The sequence below is a fragment of the Filicampus tigris genome, chromosome 6 (assembly GCF_054856515.1).
Source record: "Filicampus tigris isolate MCC_2025a chromosome 6, RoL_Ftig_1.0, whole genome shotgun sequence".
Classification (NCBI taxonomy): domain Eukaryota; kingdom Metazoa; phylum Chordata; class Actinopteri; order Syngnathiformes; family Syngnathidae; genus Filicampus; species Filicampus tigris.
The window spans coordinates 13925814-13941138 of NC_141222.1; the positions used below are offsets into that span (position 1 = coordinate 13925814).

Here is a 15325-nt window from a genome sequence, read left to right on the forward strand (position 1 = left end):
GATTTAAGCATTGAAGTGAATTTCCATTTGTTGAAGACTGACTGGAAATGATCTGAGAAAGTGGCATAAAGACTGTAAGAGTTCAGTGTCTCAGGTAACGCCCTGTTCTCCTGCAAGCAAGTAACAGTTCAGGTCCTATGTGGATTCTTGTGTTGTTTAAATAACTAATTACTAATCCTACATATTTTTTGTAGAAATGATCACAGTTTTCTGTTTTATAAGCAGTAACATTTTCAGACTTTAATGGTAGTCTTCATAAACACTTTCAAACATGTCAAAAGCAGACTGACTACAAAGGCAACGTTCATCTCTTTTTAGTGAGACACTTAGTGATGTGTTTTGCTCCAAAGTGCATATTTACTCATATTTTATTTATCGTTGCTGTCGGGCGGAATCCCCCCACCTCCAAATGACAACATTTCAGGAAATATGTATTTTTTTTTTAAAACGCCATCCTGTTTAATTCGCTTTGTTCAAGTTGGAGCCTGGCGCCAGTCGTCCTCTTTGCGAGCTTTTCTCACGCCCAGCTGTCGTATACCGTTGCACGCTCACATCAATACAATACGCCAAATTATGTTCAATCGCTAATTTAGTATCCTAAATTAGTCCATTTTATCGACCCATCACAAGGCATTATTTGCAGCGCTATGTCTCATTGTTGAGGGGCAACTAGTCGTGGCGGTCAATTACTGACAAGACACTGACAAGATTTGCAAAATTGGCAGTAAAAAGCAGTAACAGTCACTGGAAGTACACAGAAGTCACAAGCAAATCCAACTCAGATCCCAAAAGCCTTTTTTTAATATTTCTCCATGAAGTTTTGTATCCCTGATTCAAAATTTTTGAGACAGTCTTACTATATATAGTCAATGGGAAAGGGGGCAACACTACTCTGGTATTTCCCACTGGAATTATGAGTGTGCAAATTGACCTTCACATTATCAATTCTCATTAGAAGGGGATAAGAGCTTCGGCCGACCTCTCTCCTGATTAAGCATGCATTCTATCCAGATGCGTTCTACAGGTCATTAAGCCCCTCATTAATTGCACATAAGACACAGCGACACATACGGTCACAAATTGCACACTGACTAATATTTGAGTTTGATAGCAAACCTCTGAGCAATTTATTGAATAAACACTTGTGCCTTGCTTTTTTTTTTTAATAACAGATTTTAGTGGGTTCTTGTGATATTTGTGATAGTTTAATATAATTTGTTCATAGTTGAACAATTTAACTTTAAGTGATAGTCATTTTCAATCAATTGTGATTATTCCTCAAGAAATTAGTAGTTTTCTTTGTTGCTTTGTTTTTAAATGAAATGTCAGTTTTGAATGAGCTCTCAGGCACTTAATCTAGACATGTTTCTAGGTAAACAGTTCCGGGTGCTGTTCCTAAGCACGGTGCGGACGCGGCATACCTGCAAGCGCAAACAAACAGCCATCAAAAGGAAAGAGCAGCTTGTCGAGGACTCCACTGAGGACCTGGACTATGGATTTTTGTCCAACTACAAGCTACTCAACACAGCCATCACCAGAGCTCAGTCGCTGGTTGCGGTTGTGGGAGACCCAATTGCACTGTGCTCTGTTGGGCGCTGCAGGTAAATACAGACTCTTTTTCGTACCAGTGGAGGATTTGTGAAAGTGTAGTGAATCTTTATTCTTCTAATGTCATTTTAAATATCCCAACTAATTTTGACCTGATTTTCAAGACGATTCCTTAAAGGCTGTCTCCTCTCTGTTCTTCTTCAGAAAGTTCTGGGAGCATTTTGTTTCCATCTGCCATGAAAACTCAAGCCTCCATGGCATCACGTTTGAGCAAATAAAGTCCCAACTAGAGGCCCTGGAGCTAAAGAAGACCTATGTTCTCAACCCTTTGGCTCCAGAATTCATCCCACGTGCTCTCAGGCCCCTGCAAGGGCACCCGTCTTCACAGGCACTACATCCCCACCACCATCCTCATCCTCATCCTCAGCATGTGCAGACAACATCCACAAAGCAGGCACAGCAACAACAGCAGCAGTCACCACCGAAGGTAAGGTTTTTTGTTTTTTTGTGAGGGGGAGGCACATTTCTTGTAAACCAACACAAACAATATGCAATCACACTTTCATATATAATAACCAACTCACTTACATATCTAATGATATTGCTACCACCTTTGTTAGTTCATTGTGTACACAGACAAAATGGGGACGTACAAAAATGAAAGTTTATTCAGTTGTTTTGTAGCGCATGGTCAAAATGGTTTTAGTGTCGACGCCCGTTAAGCAAGCCGGTTTGCATGGACGATGTAATTAAATTGTGACTGAACTGGTTTCTTGTTTTAGGAAATATGTATGTACCTAAACACCAACAGGAAAATGCTTTTATGGTCTCTTTATTTTAGAAACTAGGTTGTTTTTATTTTTTTTACATGCCTGTGTCTGTCCCCGCTGTCTGCCCCGATGTAAAGGTTAACGAAAGCGCCATTGCTGCCAACCTGCTGCCATCACCCGCTGGCCCTAATGAGCTGCAGCATCAGATGGCTTTAGCGACAGACATATGCGATAAAGCTATGAAACAGTTGATTCTATGACACCTGCGGCAAATATTATTTCAGCATATGCAGCATGTTGCTTGGTTAAAAGGTCACCCCATTGTTTAGTACTCGCGAGTGGCATTTTGTTACAATTGTCATTCAAGGTTTTTGCGCGCTGCTTTTTGGATCAGCATTCTAATGTTTTGCATCGAGGTTCAGTGTTGCAAAGTAGGTTTAATTACTACACAGCGTTTAGACATGGTACACAAGATGAAAATTATGATGACGGATACGTTTGTGGATACCAGCATTAGATTGGTTGGCACGTAGTTATATAATTGAGTCTGAGCTCCAAAATAGATTTGAAATTGTTTATTCTGCAAGAGAAGAGTACTGCATGTCTGAATAATATTCTGATCAATTTAGTTGCTCTGCTATTGCCCACTTTGATTGCTGCCTTGCCTCCTCATTACGAATGAAATGGTGCTGCAATAGCAACTGTGACATCTGTTAAAGCCAGGACCACTCTAAAAGTCCTGGTTTTCTTTTGGAGGGGCCACATATGGACATTCATTCGACTTTTATGGAGTCTCTTCGTGATTTTCTAATGATTCTTTTTCATGCAGGGCAAGCATACCAACCACACAGAGCACCTTCCGCCTGAAGGTTATGGTGAGTGATTTGTGTCTTCTGTTCATTTTGTTAAGTAATTTGTGGAGATTTGACTCCAAAAAATAGTCTGATACCATTTATGCAGAGTAAAGTGCATGGTACATGTTGCCAACTCGATAACAAAATTGTCATCATGGTCATGTGCTTGTTGAATGTGCATACACCTTGGCAGGAGTGTGATTGCTTGATTTAAAATAATGACATCTCACAATCATTGTCAAATATCCTTTGCTCTCATTAAAAACTGATCAGTGTCAATCACTCACAGTAGGAAAAGATCCTTAGACAATCCCACCTAACCTGTAATCAACCGTGGTGATGCGAGTGCCAGTGACCTGTAAATGTCAACGACAGGGTTCTCACATTTTACTTGAAATTCTTGAAAATGTATCATTTCATTATTCATTTAGAACGAGATCTGTTTGCGCGCCATGCGTTTGTATGTCTTTTTTAATATATACAAATTCAATGCAAATGTAAATGAATGGACCAATATGAGAACAGTATGACAAAATGAGGACTCGATACTTAAGTTTTTTTATTTTATGGTTGGAGGTTTTCTCAAATGTTTTTGGTTGTCCACTCCTCCCTTTTAACCAGCATTGTTCCTGTCTCCATGAATTTCTCGTGCTATGCACAAATTGAAGGATGTGACGTACGTAATCCTTTAGGGTGTATTTTTTTTAAACTTATTTCATCAACAGAGTGCCAGAAATAAACAAGCAGTGTAATTAAAAACTTCGATAACCACTGAGTACATAATGAAATCAATTGCTTTTGTATGAAATATTTTCAAATACAAAGAGATGTTGTGGATGTCCCTCCACTACAGTGTTCATGAGTGTAACAACCAGCCTTTAAAGGGAAACATTGTGAAATATGCAGTTATTTTTTTTAAGAATATTAAATCCCAGGGTAAACAGTATTTTCTACCCCTCTGTCATTGCAGTCCAGCCCAACCCAGCTGTTCTAATGGGAAACCCAATCCAGGCATTTACACCGCCAGTGGGTGCCGCCCCAGCTGGCTTGGGCAAATCACCAAGTCCTGTTCAAAGGATAGACCCTCACACAGGCGCCAGCATCCTTTACGTTCCAGCAGTATATGGTGGAAACATGGTCATGCCCATGCCACTTCCTGTAAGTTTCCATAAAAACATTTGAAGACATATTGACAAATGTGCGAAAGCCATATTTGGATAGCGTAATCTAGTAGTTTGAAATTAAAGTCAAAGAGCTAAAAAGCATGATTTAGATTTCATTTCATCATAATAGACTAGATAAGAATTACGTTATTGTGTTTTTTCTTCCGTAGTTGCCATGGCCAAGTTATCAGAATCGCTTTGCTGTTGACCCACGCATCATGAGTCACCAGGCAGCCATGGCCTACAACTTCAACCTTTTACAAGCCCAGAATCGAGGCTCCCCAATTCCTTGCAGTGGAGTGGTACATCCTTCTCCCCTTGGAATGGGCCAACCCAGTCCTGACACAGATCTACAGCCAGATGCAGTCAGAAATGGCATGCTATGATTTTTAATTTACAACAAAAGTTCAAAGTGATAAGTTATTATGCTGGTAACACCGTTGTTGTTGACTACTTTTTAGGAAAATTAGACGGATGTCCGAAGTTGGAGCAGACACCTGAGAGAAAAAACACAGACATTAAGGATAAGCAGGTACACTGTACATAAATATATACGAAGCAGACCAGTACAGTGCCTTAGTTCCTTCCGATTCCTCATTTCGATTCTGGTTCCAAACAATTCTCGATTCAAATTCTGTTTAGGGTCAGGGTCAAAAAAGGTTTGCCTGGTTTAAATTATGGGTGTCCAAACTGCAGCTATCCTTTTGATTTATTTATTTCCTTTTTTTATGTTTGTGGCACACGGCATTGACAAAGATAAACATTTGACATGGGCTGTCATTTGTCTACACTGGGAGGCATGGCCAGAGAAAATCTCTCACCTCTTTGTTTTCAACCAAACACACATCATTCAGTAGGGCCACTGGCCATCCCAAAATCCTGAAAAATTGACTTTTTGCTTTTTTGTTATTTAAATAATTTTTAAACTATACTGTATATATATTTAAAAGAAAACAGTATAGTTTTGCAAATCTGATGGATTAGATGTCAAAGTGGCCCAATGAAGAAAAAATGTGAACAGCCCACGTTTACATGAACAAGCTAACTACCGGTAGTTATTTTTGGATGAAATTGACGGAACTTGTCTTGAAATTTTAATTCATTTAACTTTTTTCCTTTCTTTTTTTTTTTTTTTTTTCTTTTTAACTCACGGGGTTATTTTTAACCAGTATTAATATCAAACCTATGAACATGAATTTATGTGATTATGTGATTCTTTTACTAGATAGCTTTACTACAATGGAATGCATTACATGAGTGTAAATGAGTGTTCACAAGTTGCTCCCACTGATGGATTAACCTAATCTGGTGTAGCCTAAAGGTAAACAGAACAGAAAAATATGGTAACCCAGTCCAGATTAGTAGCAGATACAACAACAAAAAATACCTTTCTTGTTGAGGAAATGTCTCGTGTGCCTATTCAGGCAATGTGGATGCAGAGTTGTGGAAACATTTATGTTGATTGCAGCTGGCAATAACACATACTTGCTTAGCAAAAAAAAAAAAAAAATTTAAACTGTACGCCAACGTTAGCTGGTAAAGATGCCTCCGTTTTTGCCGATAAACATTAAAATAAAATCTCAACTCAGCAGTTTGTCTTCACTGAAGTAAAGTGCACTGTTGGCTGAGGCTCAAAGCTTGTCAAACACGGGGCACTCAGTCCAGTTGTCTGATTGTCTCGCTCCAGCCGGCATATGTGACCAAAACTGGAACTAATCGTTCACAAAATATTCTCACATTAAATCATTTCATCAAGATTTAACAGAAAATCATAACCATAAAAGGTTGCTGTATATGCAAATAAATACACATACCGGTAAGATACTAGACTCAAAGAAAGATTGTATAATTCTATTGTCATGGCAACCAATCGAAGGTAATACTACAAGCAGACACACAGGCCAAAAAAGTAAAAAACATTTTTTTAAAAACTGTACCCTCACACACACGCACACCGTCGTGATTAGTGAAAGCACCACATAGGGATGTTCAACCTTTTTAAATTACTTTTTTGTCTTGAGGACTATGCTCCGCTAGAAGCAACCCTGTTGTATTCACTCCAGTGAACAAACACACAGGAGACACGCAGCGCCTTTCCGTCAGTGAACTGCAGTCCGTCAGTGATGGAGTGAGAGGTCACATTTCCCCACTGTGGGATCAATAAAGGCATTCTTATCTTATCTTATCTTGTCCATCTGTACCAATTCAGTTAGTGATGATTCCGATGATGGACAAAAACTTGCTTCCATTGGTGCTTAGTCCGAAAACTCAAAGGCTGATTACCGCACCACATTGTTTTCCTCTATGTTTTTCAATACTTTATATTTTTACATATATTTTTACAGGGTGATTTTGACACAGGTCGAAGTCTGGAATCACAGGCCGATGGCATAGCAGGTTTTCCAAATGCACTGCTTCATCGGAAAGACCCCTCGGCTGCTCAGAGAGCACTCTATCATCTGGCACCACCCAATCCTGCCTTCCCCACACATCCTGCCAGCGGACGGGCCCTCCCCCAGCAGTGTCCAGTCTCAAGGTTGCCTTATCGGGTCAACCAGCCTCAACATCCCGCGATGGTCCAGCAGAGTCAGCTCAGTCCTGCCTTCCCAAGTGTAGGTCACAGTGCATCCTTCTTTAGTGGCAATATTGCCCCACATAGGGCTGTCCAGTCTCCCACTTTAGACGTGCCAGAATCTGGAAGTGTAGAAGAGATGGGGGGCTCCATGAGGACCCCTGTGGCCCACCTGGGAGGTCACCACCCAAATCTTTCACAGCACAACAACAGAGTCAGTAGCTTTGGGGAGGAAGGACAAGATGCAGTGAACGCAGATGGTCTTGGTGAGTTGCCTCTAATGTGTTCCATTTGAGCTTACTCATAAGCAAGGTCACAAAGGCAGTCATTTTAGAGCTAATGTCGTGGCTTTTTAGATCTTCGGCGGCCATTGGCTCTAGAGGTCCTGAACCAGCAGCAGCAGCAGCAGGCTGCCAGGCTAGGCCAGTGGAATGAAGCAGCAGGCCCTTTCATCCCAGGGGGTGTCGCTTTCCCTGTGCCCCAGCAAATCCCCCACCTTTCCCAGCCTGGTATGACTCGCTTTTCCCATCAGTTGCACCGTGCAAATAGCTGGGGCCTAGGAGCCAACATGGAGGATGAAGCTGGTTCACCTGCTACCACTTGTCCACCTTTCAACAGGTTAGATACAGCATACATACAGACATAAGTATTGTGTTTTAAAATAATGTATTGATTTAGTGGTTTCAGTCCTACTTAGCCTTTATTTACCCCTTTTGTCTAATTTTCTTGTTGTCAACTGTGTCGTCAGGTACACGGGCCTTCTGAGAGAGATCCCCCAACAGGAGCTGCCCGAAACCAGGGAAGCAAGTGAAATTCAACCCCCTCCTCAATCTCGCCTTCTCCAGTATCGCCAGTCCCGTGCCTCAGCTGACCCTTCGTCTTCTTTAGCTCCCCCTTCGAATCACGCCGGCCCATTTCCATCTGGGCCTTTCCCCCACGAAAGCGGACGTGATCAGCTGAACAACAATGTTCTCAACACCGCAGCTCTGCAGCAGCATCCTGTTGGAAATTCCCTTTACAATAGCAGTTGCTACCCACATCAGACACCAGCCCACCCTGCCAGCCCACCTGCATCCCAGGTCAAATACCTTTTACAGGAGGCCCAGTGGTCCCATGGTGGAGGTGCATCTGTGAGCCCGCCACAGCAGAGCCACCTGTTAGGTAACCAGGCCCACGGCCTTCCGTACGGACTGCCCATCATGGCTCCACCCAGCAGGCAAGAGCAAGTCCATTTGATGCAGCTTCACCATCAGCAGCAGCAGCAGCAGCAACAGCAGCAGCAACAACAGCAGCAGCAACAGCAGCAGCAGCAACAGCAGCAGCAACAGCAGCAGCAGCAGCAGCATCATCATCATCATCATCATCAACAGCAGCAAAGTCAAAGTCAAGACCAGGAGTCCTACCATTCATTGTCACCCAGAACATCTGCAACCACTGCCCTGCACAGTGTAGATGAGGTAGATGTCAAACCTTCATTTGGTTTGATTTGTGCTGTTTTCATCAATCAGAATTGAAACTGTGTATGGTGCTTTGAATGCGAAGAGGTTTAGCTTAGGTCTAGAGCTGCCTTTCAACAATTTTTCTTTTTTTTTTTAATGGGTCAATGACATAAGGTTTTTCAAAATGCCAATTTTAAAATATCCAAAATAAAGTTGCAACTTAAACATTAGGAATGTGGCTCATACGAATAGAGAATTAATTAGAATTATAAGAAATCATATGAAATTCTTAAGCAATTGTAATGTTTTTCATGTAGATGAACTAGCTGTGGCTTTAAAAAAAAAAAAGTCACGTGTGACCATGTTTTATTTCAATTAATAAATTTTCCCGATATGCTTAACTCATTCAGTACTAGGCATTTTCAGACCCTTTTTTCCCCTAATGTTTAAAAAAATTGGAAAAATATAAATAAATTCCTGGGATTGAATGCCTGGACTGTGAAAAGACATAAATATGTATTTGGAACATATATCAGGTCATATTTCGGGTGTCGCTATTTTTTATTTGACTTTTCAATAATTATCTCATATTTTAGTCCCATAATGTCAGTCACCTTGATTGGTGTATTGATTTACCTATTTTTGCCTGTAAATTCCATGAAAATGGTTAAAAATAAAATTCACCTAAGTGTATCACTTAATGTCTCAATTACAAAAATGAGATCAAAAAACAAATCCCCCACAAAAAATGTCTTAGAAAAACACTTTCACAAATATTTACAAAACATTACTCTTCTTTCATATTTTTTAATTACCACATAAATGAATGAATTAACTACCGGTAACTGTTTCTTGGTGGGATTCCTCTCATTGGGACAAACAAAGCTATAATTGCGAGAACATTGCTTTAGATCTGTTTCTAACCTTTTCCCTCTTCTTTCATGCATCCAGTATGAACCCAGAGGTCCTGGTCGGCCACTCTATCAGCGCCGTATTTCCTCCAGCTACCCTGATCAACCCTCTCTTGCCAATAGCCACAATGCCATGTCCCAGCAGTCCCAGTCCTGTGCAGCAGGCAGGAATCAGGAGCACCCCCATCCACACATGCAGCAGCAGCAGCAGCAGCACCCGCAGCAGCAGCACCCGCAGCAGCAGCACCCGCAGCAGCAGCACCCGCATCCCCCCTACGGCTACCCTTCACATGACCTCTGGCCCAGTAACGGTGGTGGTCCGGGTCCGTTCCAGAACATTCCATGTAATGGAGGTGGGACCCTCGGTCATCATCGGGAACTTCTAGGTAAGCAAAGTTAAAATAATTTCACAAGAGGGTTTCATGTATGAGTACACTGGTAGAACCTCCAATGTATATGGTTGAGCACAAGTTGAAATCATTTTCTTTAGATTGCATTGTGTCCCAATTACTCAGTTGAAATTAATTCATGCTTAAAGCGGAAGTCAACCCAAACATATTTTATTCAAGAATAAGTTGCCAGCAGATTAATTTTGCGTTTGTGGAATATAAATTAAGCAGCAAAATGCACTAGTTTTTAGCCATCTCTGACCTGTTTTCTGAATTTGAGCCGTGATTGGGCGTTGTTAGCAGTTGTAATGTAATTTTCAGTGTACAGAAGACCAAATGGCCTCCCCCAGAGATGGCTAAAAACGAGTGGATTAACACTTATTCCATAAACGCAATATTTATCACAATGCCCCATTTCAACTAGTGGGACTGCTGGAAACATATTCTTGAAAAAAATATGTTTAGGTTGACTTCTGCTTTAATATGTTTGGTTAAAATAAGCAAGACAAAGATTTTCTCACAACATGTCACCTACATCGTTGCCAGTCCTACTGGTACACGCCCATTTTCACACGTCTCCATCGAGGAGCTTCAGGACATCCACAGAGGCTGCATCAGACGTCCCTCGAGTTAAGCCAGCCCATGGAAGATCCTTGAGGCTTGGTCCTCGAACCTCTATGTGCGTTTTAGACAATTGAGACGCTCCTTAACCCATTAAGCCCGGCAGTATTAATTGACGGTATTGACCTCTTTGTAACAGAATAGAGGGTGGTAATTACGACGCGATTTTTGAAAATTTTAAATCGTGCTTCTCTTGCACTGACACGTTATTTTTACATCTTCGATTGAAACAGTAAATAATTATAAATTCTACCTGTGTGAAAGCCACATGTCTAAGCTCTTCAATTATTTTGGAATTATGTTTCGGTCTGCTACAGGGGCTGAATATGAATCCTTTTGTAAGTGTTGAATTTCTGGGAGAGCTTCAGGTTTTCAAGGGTAATTCCAAAGGCGACCTTAGGTTTTGGGGAGCTGTTGAGAAAGGCACTTTAGGCCTTAATGGGTTAATATGGCATCGTCAGAACAACACCGGGTCGCGTTCAGCGTTTTGAGGGGCGAGGAGCTAGGAACGTTGTCATTAAAAGACATGAGATGAGCCCATAGTTTCTGAAAGACTGGTAGTGATAAGAGCAGCTTAGCTTAAGAATTCGCACCAGTAGATACCGCAAACTTAACAAACTCGCATTGAAACCACTTAAGACTCTGGTGGTGTCCAAGCACTTATGTCCACTTTTGTGATTGACCAAGCAGAGTTGGTTCTTTTTAGCAGTGTTTGCTGTTGTTGTTTATATTTTGGTAGAATGTACTTTCATTGACTTGATTGAGCTCACTGAAGCCTTTACTGATCAGCATTTAATGAGCAAAGGAGTTTGATTTGGATGTACTGATGTCCTGTGAGTGGCAGAGGTGGGGGACAAAGGCTCGAGTCAGCAGTTTTAGGATTTAGCGACTTTTTTGACTAAAACGTATGAAAGACTCGACTTTCCTTTAACATGGCATTCATCATACTTGACTTAGACTTGAACATGACTGCTCATGTCATATTTTTACATTTGAAAATCTGAATTGTAGGTGTAGTGTGCCTGTTGTTTTAGTTTTTTGCTTTGGTCGTGCACGCCGCAAATTTTGCAACCGCCGTCACTAGTGAATCAGAGTCTAGAAGCCAAACTCACTGACGAGTGTCATAGAGCGTTGAATAGGATTGGAGGGAAGATGTCTGCATTTGGATTACAGCATCATCTTTCTGATGAAATCTGTAAAAAGACAATAGCATCACGCAAGGTTTGCGATTCAAATATGAGACGAAACCACAGACAAACGTAATCTAGCTCGGTTTAGCCTCACAGTTTGGCTCACCGATATAAGGTCAAACTTGCATTCAAATTCGGAAATTGAACTTCATCAAATACAACCATAAAAGTGCACAAAACGTTAATACACACATGCACAAATATGTTTTGGAAGCAGATAGACACCAAAAACAATGTATGCAGGTCCTTACTTCACTCATCTCCAAAGAAATTAAAGGTGAACTCCAAGATCAAGGTACATCAGTGTCAGATCGCATCATGCACCTTTATTTGAGTAAATGTGGGCTTCATGGTAGACGAACAAGGCGGACACAGAAAATGAAACAGGAATTTGACCAGCTGCATGCTGATAAGCCCAAAAGCTGCTGGGATAATGTAATGTCCTATGGACAGATGAGACAAAACTGGAACAGTTTTTAACATAGATTGAAAAGCATTCACACTTGGGGGCTGAGTTCACTTCTGTTGGGACCTTATACCATTTTCGTGCCACATATCTGATGTTCTCTTTGTGTGTTTGACAGCTTCCAAGGCCCTCCGTCAGATGGAAGAGCAGGTGAAGGCGGAGCCTCCGGCAGCACAACAGACACACCCCCACACACTCAACTCTCTTCAGCACCCTGGACAGTTCCCACCCCTCATGTCCAACAACAACAAGCAGCAGCAGCCACAACAGGCTCCAGCAGAGCCCGTTCAGGCTGTTCCAAATCTAAACAAAGCACCCACTATGTCCTACGCCAGTGCTCTCCGCGCTCCACCCAAACCACGAGCCATTCGCCCCGAGCAGGCCAAAAAGAACAGCGACCCACTCTCGCTCCTGCAGGAGCTCAGTATAGGAAGTTCAGATGGTAGCAATGGCTACTATTCCTACTTCAAATGAGTGTCACCCTCTACCCTATATATACATACAAAACTATAAAAAAAAAATAAAAAAAAAAATAAAAAAAAGAAGAAAAAAAAAAGAAAAATCTCGTCCCTGAAAATACAAAAAAAAAAATAGTGCAGAGTTCATTTATAAATCGTTTCTATCAGTAGGTTTGTTTTCTGCATTTTGTTCCATTTTTAAACCTTTTATTTGTAACCGTTTCTCCTTTTCACATATCTGTGAAGAAAACAAGTATATATAATGAATGCATTACCGGTATATATACATAGTCATTATGTATATATGAACATATATACTTATATTATCTACAATTGTATATGTACGTAATGCTAAGAAAAAAAAAGTATTAAAATTTTAAAGAGATTTTGGTTGGCCACTTAGCTTCCCTGCATTTTTATTTCCATATTGAAGTTGGTTTTGCTGGTTACTAAACACGTGTTTGCATTTCCGTCAAGTTTGTTGTTTTCACTTGATTTTTTGTACTGCTCTAGTTGTAGTTGGGGTCAAAAGCTAAGTGGTCAGCTGACACAGAATCTACATTGAGAAGTGTATAGAAGTAGATAGACAGTTTCCTCTAATCTGTACATTAAAGACAATAAATGACTGAATTGTATGCCACAGACATGTCCTTAAATTATTGTAGACGCTTGTTATGCTTTCAGGCATGTTGGACGTTTTGGACAGCCAGCTAACCCAAATATTCCACATTTGGCTTCTTGGAACATTGTCATATATAGATTGTTTCCCCTCTATTATTATAGCTCATTTTGGATCTTAAACAGGGAATCTGTGACGTCGTCATATGGGATTACTCTCTTAAAAAAAATACAAATATTGCTTTTTTTTGTTTTGTTTTTTAACTTCTTGGTCATCAATTCGAATACAGTGCAGAATTATTATTATTATTATTTGTAATTTTTCCTGTGGTAGCAATCCCCTCTCACTCCTCCCAGTGTGGCCGCTTTTCATCTATTTCATACCTGCTAAAATCATGAGGTGTGCCAGTTCTATTAGGCCTCAACATAACTTCCAGGGAAATTGGACAATGTTATAGAGCAGTTAGTAGGACAAGGAGGTCTGATGGCTAGGAATGTTGCAGTACTGTGATGGTTTGTGAATGTGAACGGGAGGGCTTTGAAGTCAGACTGGTGTGGCGTTCTGGATAATTGGAAACACTGCCAGTCAAAACGTTTTTTTACGGATATTAACACTGACATTTGTGATAAAGATGTATTGGATATGGCTGAGATCTGATTGTAGCACACACTGCTCAAGGTATGTTTCCCCCAATAAGACAATCTACTAACAATGTGAGCATGACATCCTTAAGCAACTTAATCCTTTTTAGTTTGTTTTTGATTTGCTCCTAATTGGTTTATAAATACAGTAAATCCGGGGAGGGATGGGGGCTTTTGCTTCCCCGTCAGACTGTTTGCTAGCCAGTGCACTTAATGAGAGCACTGCTAGATTTTAACGAATAAGAAAACTGCTAATTTATCAAATAATAATTAAAAATGCTGTAAGCAGCAGCTATTTTGTGTTCACTGCCCCGTCCGGCTCAAACTAGTGATTTCATCCCACTTTGCCATGGTTTTTCATACAACGGTTAAACTTCTTAAAATGTGAAAAGGAACCTCCTCGTCCACTTGTGCTGGTATTTACATTGTATCGCCGAGGACCATATTCTTGTCACTTAGGGTATAATAGCACTGGATAAACGCATACTTGTAAATATGCATTTTCTAGGTATCCTCAAACCCTAAATTTGGGGATTTTTGTAAATGCTATTCCAACAAATCAGTATGTCCTTTTTGATTATGCAATTTCACCCCCAAAAAATTTAGTCAAAATACAAAAATCCAGTCTGTAGTCTAAAATGTCTTCAATTTTTTTGTTCAAGATGACAAATTTTTGTTGCGCACCTTCCCCCACACTGTACAATAGTTACATTTCTGTTGCTGTTCTACAACTGTCGTGCCACAATGCAGCTATAATAAAATCATGAGTTTTTTTTTCTTTTTCTTGCATGGTCATTTTTTGTTCGACTTTCTATCCTTGATTTTATTTGTATCATTTGTGGATAGAAAAAACTTTTGTTCAACCATTTACACAGTCCAAATTTATTGGTGTATTTGATGTGTGCAATGTGACATAAGCCAGCTATTCTATTTTACTAACATGTCATTCAACAATGTATAGGTCATTTATGTTTGTGTGTTTCAAGCAGGGCTCACGCTGAGGTTGCTCCCTGACGTGTCTGAAGCTCGTTGGCTGAACTTGTGCAATACAAATTTTTCACTGCCTACCCAGCTCCAATATTTTTTTTTTGTGGCTCAAGGAATTGAGCCAAAGAATAATGAAGGATTTTTTTTTTTCATCGGATAATGGATGGATGGGGTACCCCCTCTTTTTAAAGTACACTTCTATATCTGTCACTTGGATGGGAATGTTTTGGGCTCCAGTTTAGAATTTATTGTTTCTTTTTTTTTTTTCGCCACCATATATGGTTACTTTTTCTTGAAGAAGAACCCAAAGGTTTTTGAGAGCGCCACATTAGGGGAGCAACTTTGGCGCAGCCAGTAGAGATAGATCAGTGTGTCCACCTTTCTGTCATCCCTTTGCTCTCATCAGTTCCTCTCTGCAGGGAATCTGCACTGGCATGTCCATCCATGCCTCAACCCCAATGGCTAATCCCATGTGGGTGCAAAAGTACTGAATAGATCTGTTTTACTCTTTTCCATTTCAACTGATGGTGGTTATAATAAAGGATTTAGACTGTGTTTTAAAGGTTATTTACTTTGTTTCTCTATTAAAGTGTTTTTATTGAAACTTGCTTGAATTAGCTTTCCTTCATAATCACCCTGCACAATAGGCTGATTTTATGAATAAAGTATTAGACCCATTTTAAAATGTCCACACTGC

The 15325-nt window shown here is 40.4% G+C and overlaps 1 protein-coding gene across 1 annotated transcript in view; it reads left to right on the forward strand.

Moving 5' to 3' along the window:
* Positions 1 to 15232, forward strand: part of helz (helicase with zinc finger) — a 44858-nt gene extending 29626 nt beyond the window's left edge. Inside the window, exons 23-33 of the mRNA XM_086033801.1 lie at positions 1373 to 1601; positions 1753 to 2035; positions 3148 to 3193; positions 4143 to 4330; positions 4506 to 4710; positions 4797 to 4867; positions 6681 to 7173; positions 7264 to 7525; positions 7656 to 8364; positions 9298 to 9643; positions 12042 to 15232. Coding sequence (XP_085889927.1) covers positions 1373 to 1601; positions 1753 to 2035; positions 3148 to 3193; positions 4143 to 4330; positions 4506 to 4710; positions 4797 to 4867; positions 6681 to 7173; positions 7264 to 7525; positions 7656 to 8364; positions 9298 to 9643; positions 12042 to 12397 — 3188 coding nt within the window. The 3' untranslated portion in view covers positions 12398 to 15232. The remainder of the gene's footprint in view (positions 1 to 1372; positions 1602 to 1752; positions 2036 to 3147; positions 3194 to 4142; positions 4331 to 4505; positions 4711 to 4796; positions 4868 to 6680; positions 7174 to 7263; positions 7526 to 7655; positions 8365 to 9297; positions 9644 to 12041) is intronic.
* The last annotated feature ends 93 nt before the right edge of the window (positions 15233 to 15325 follow it).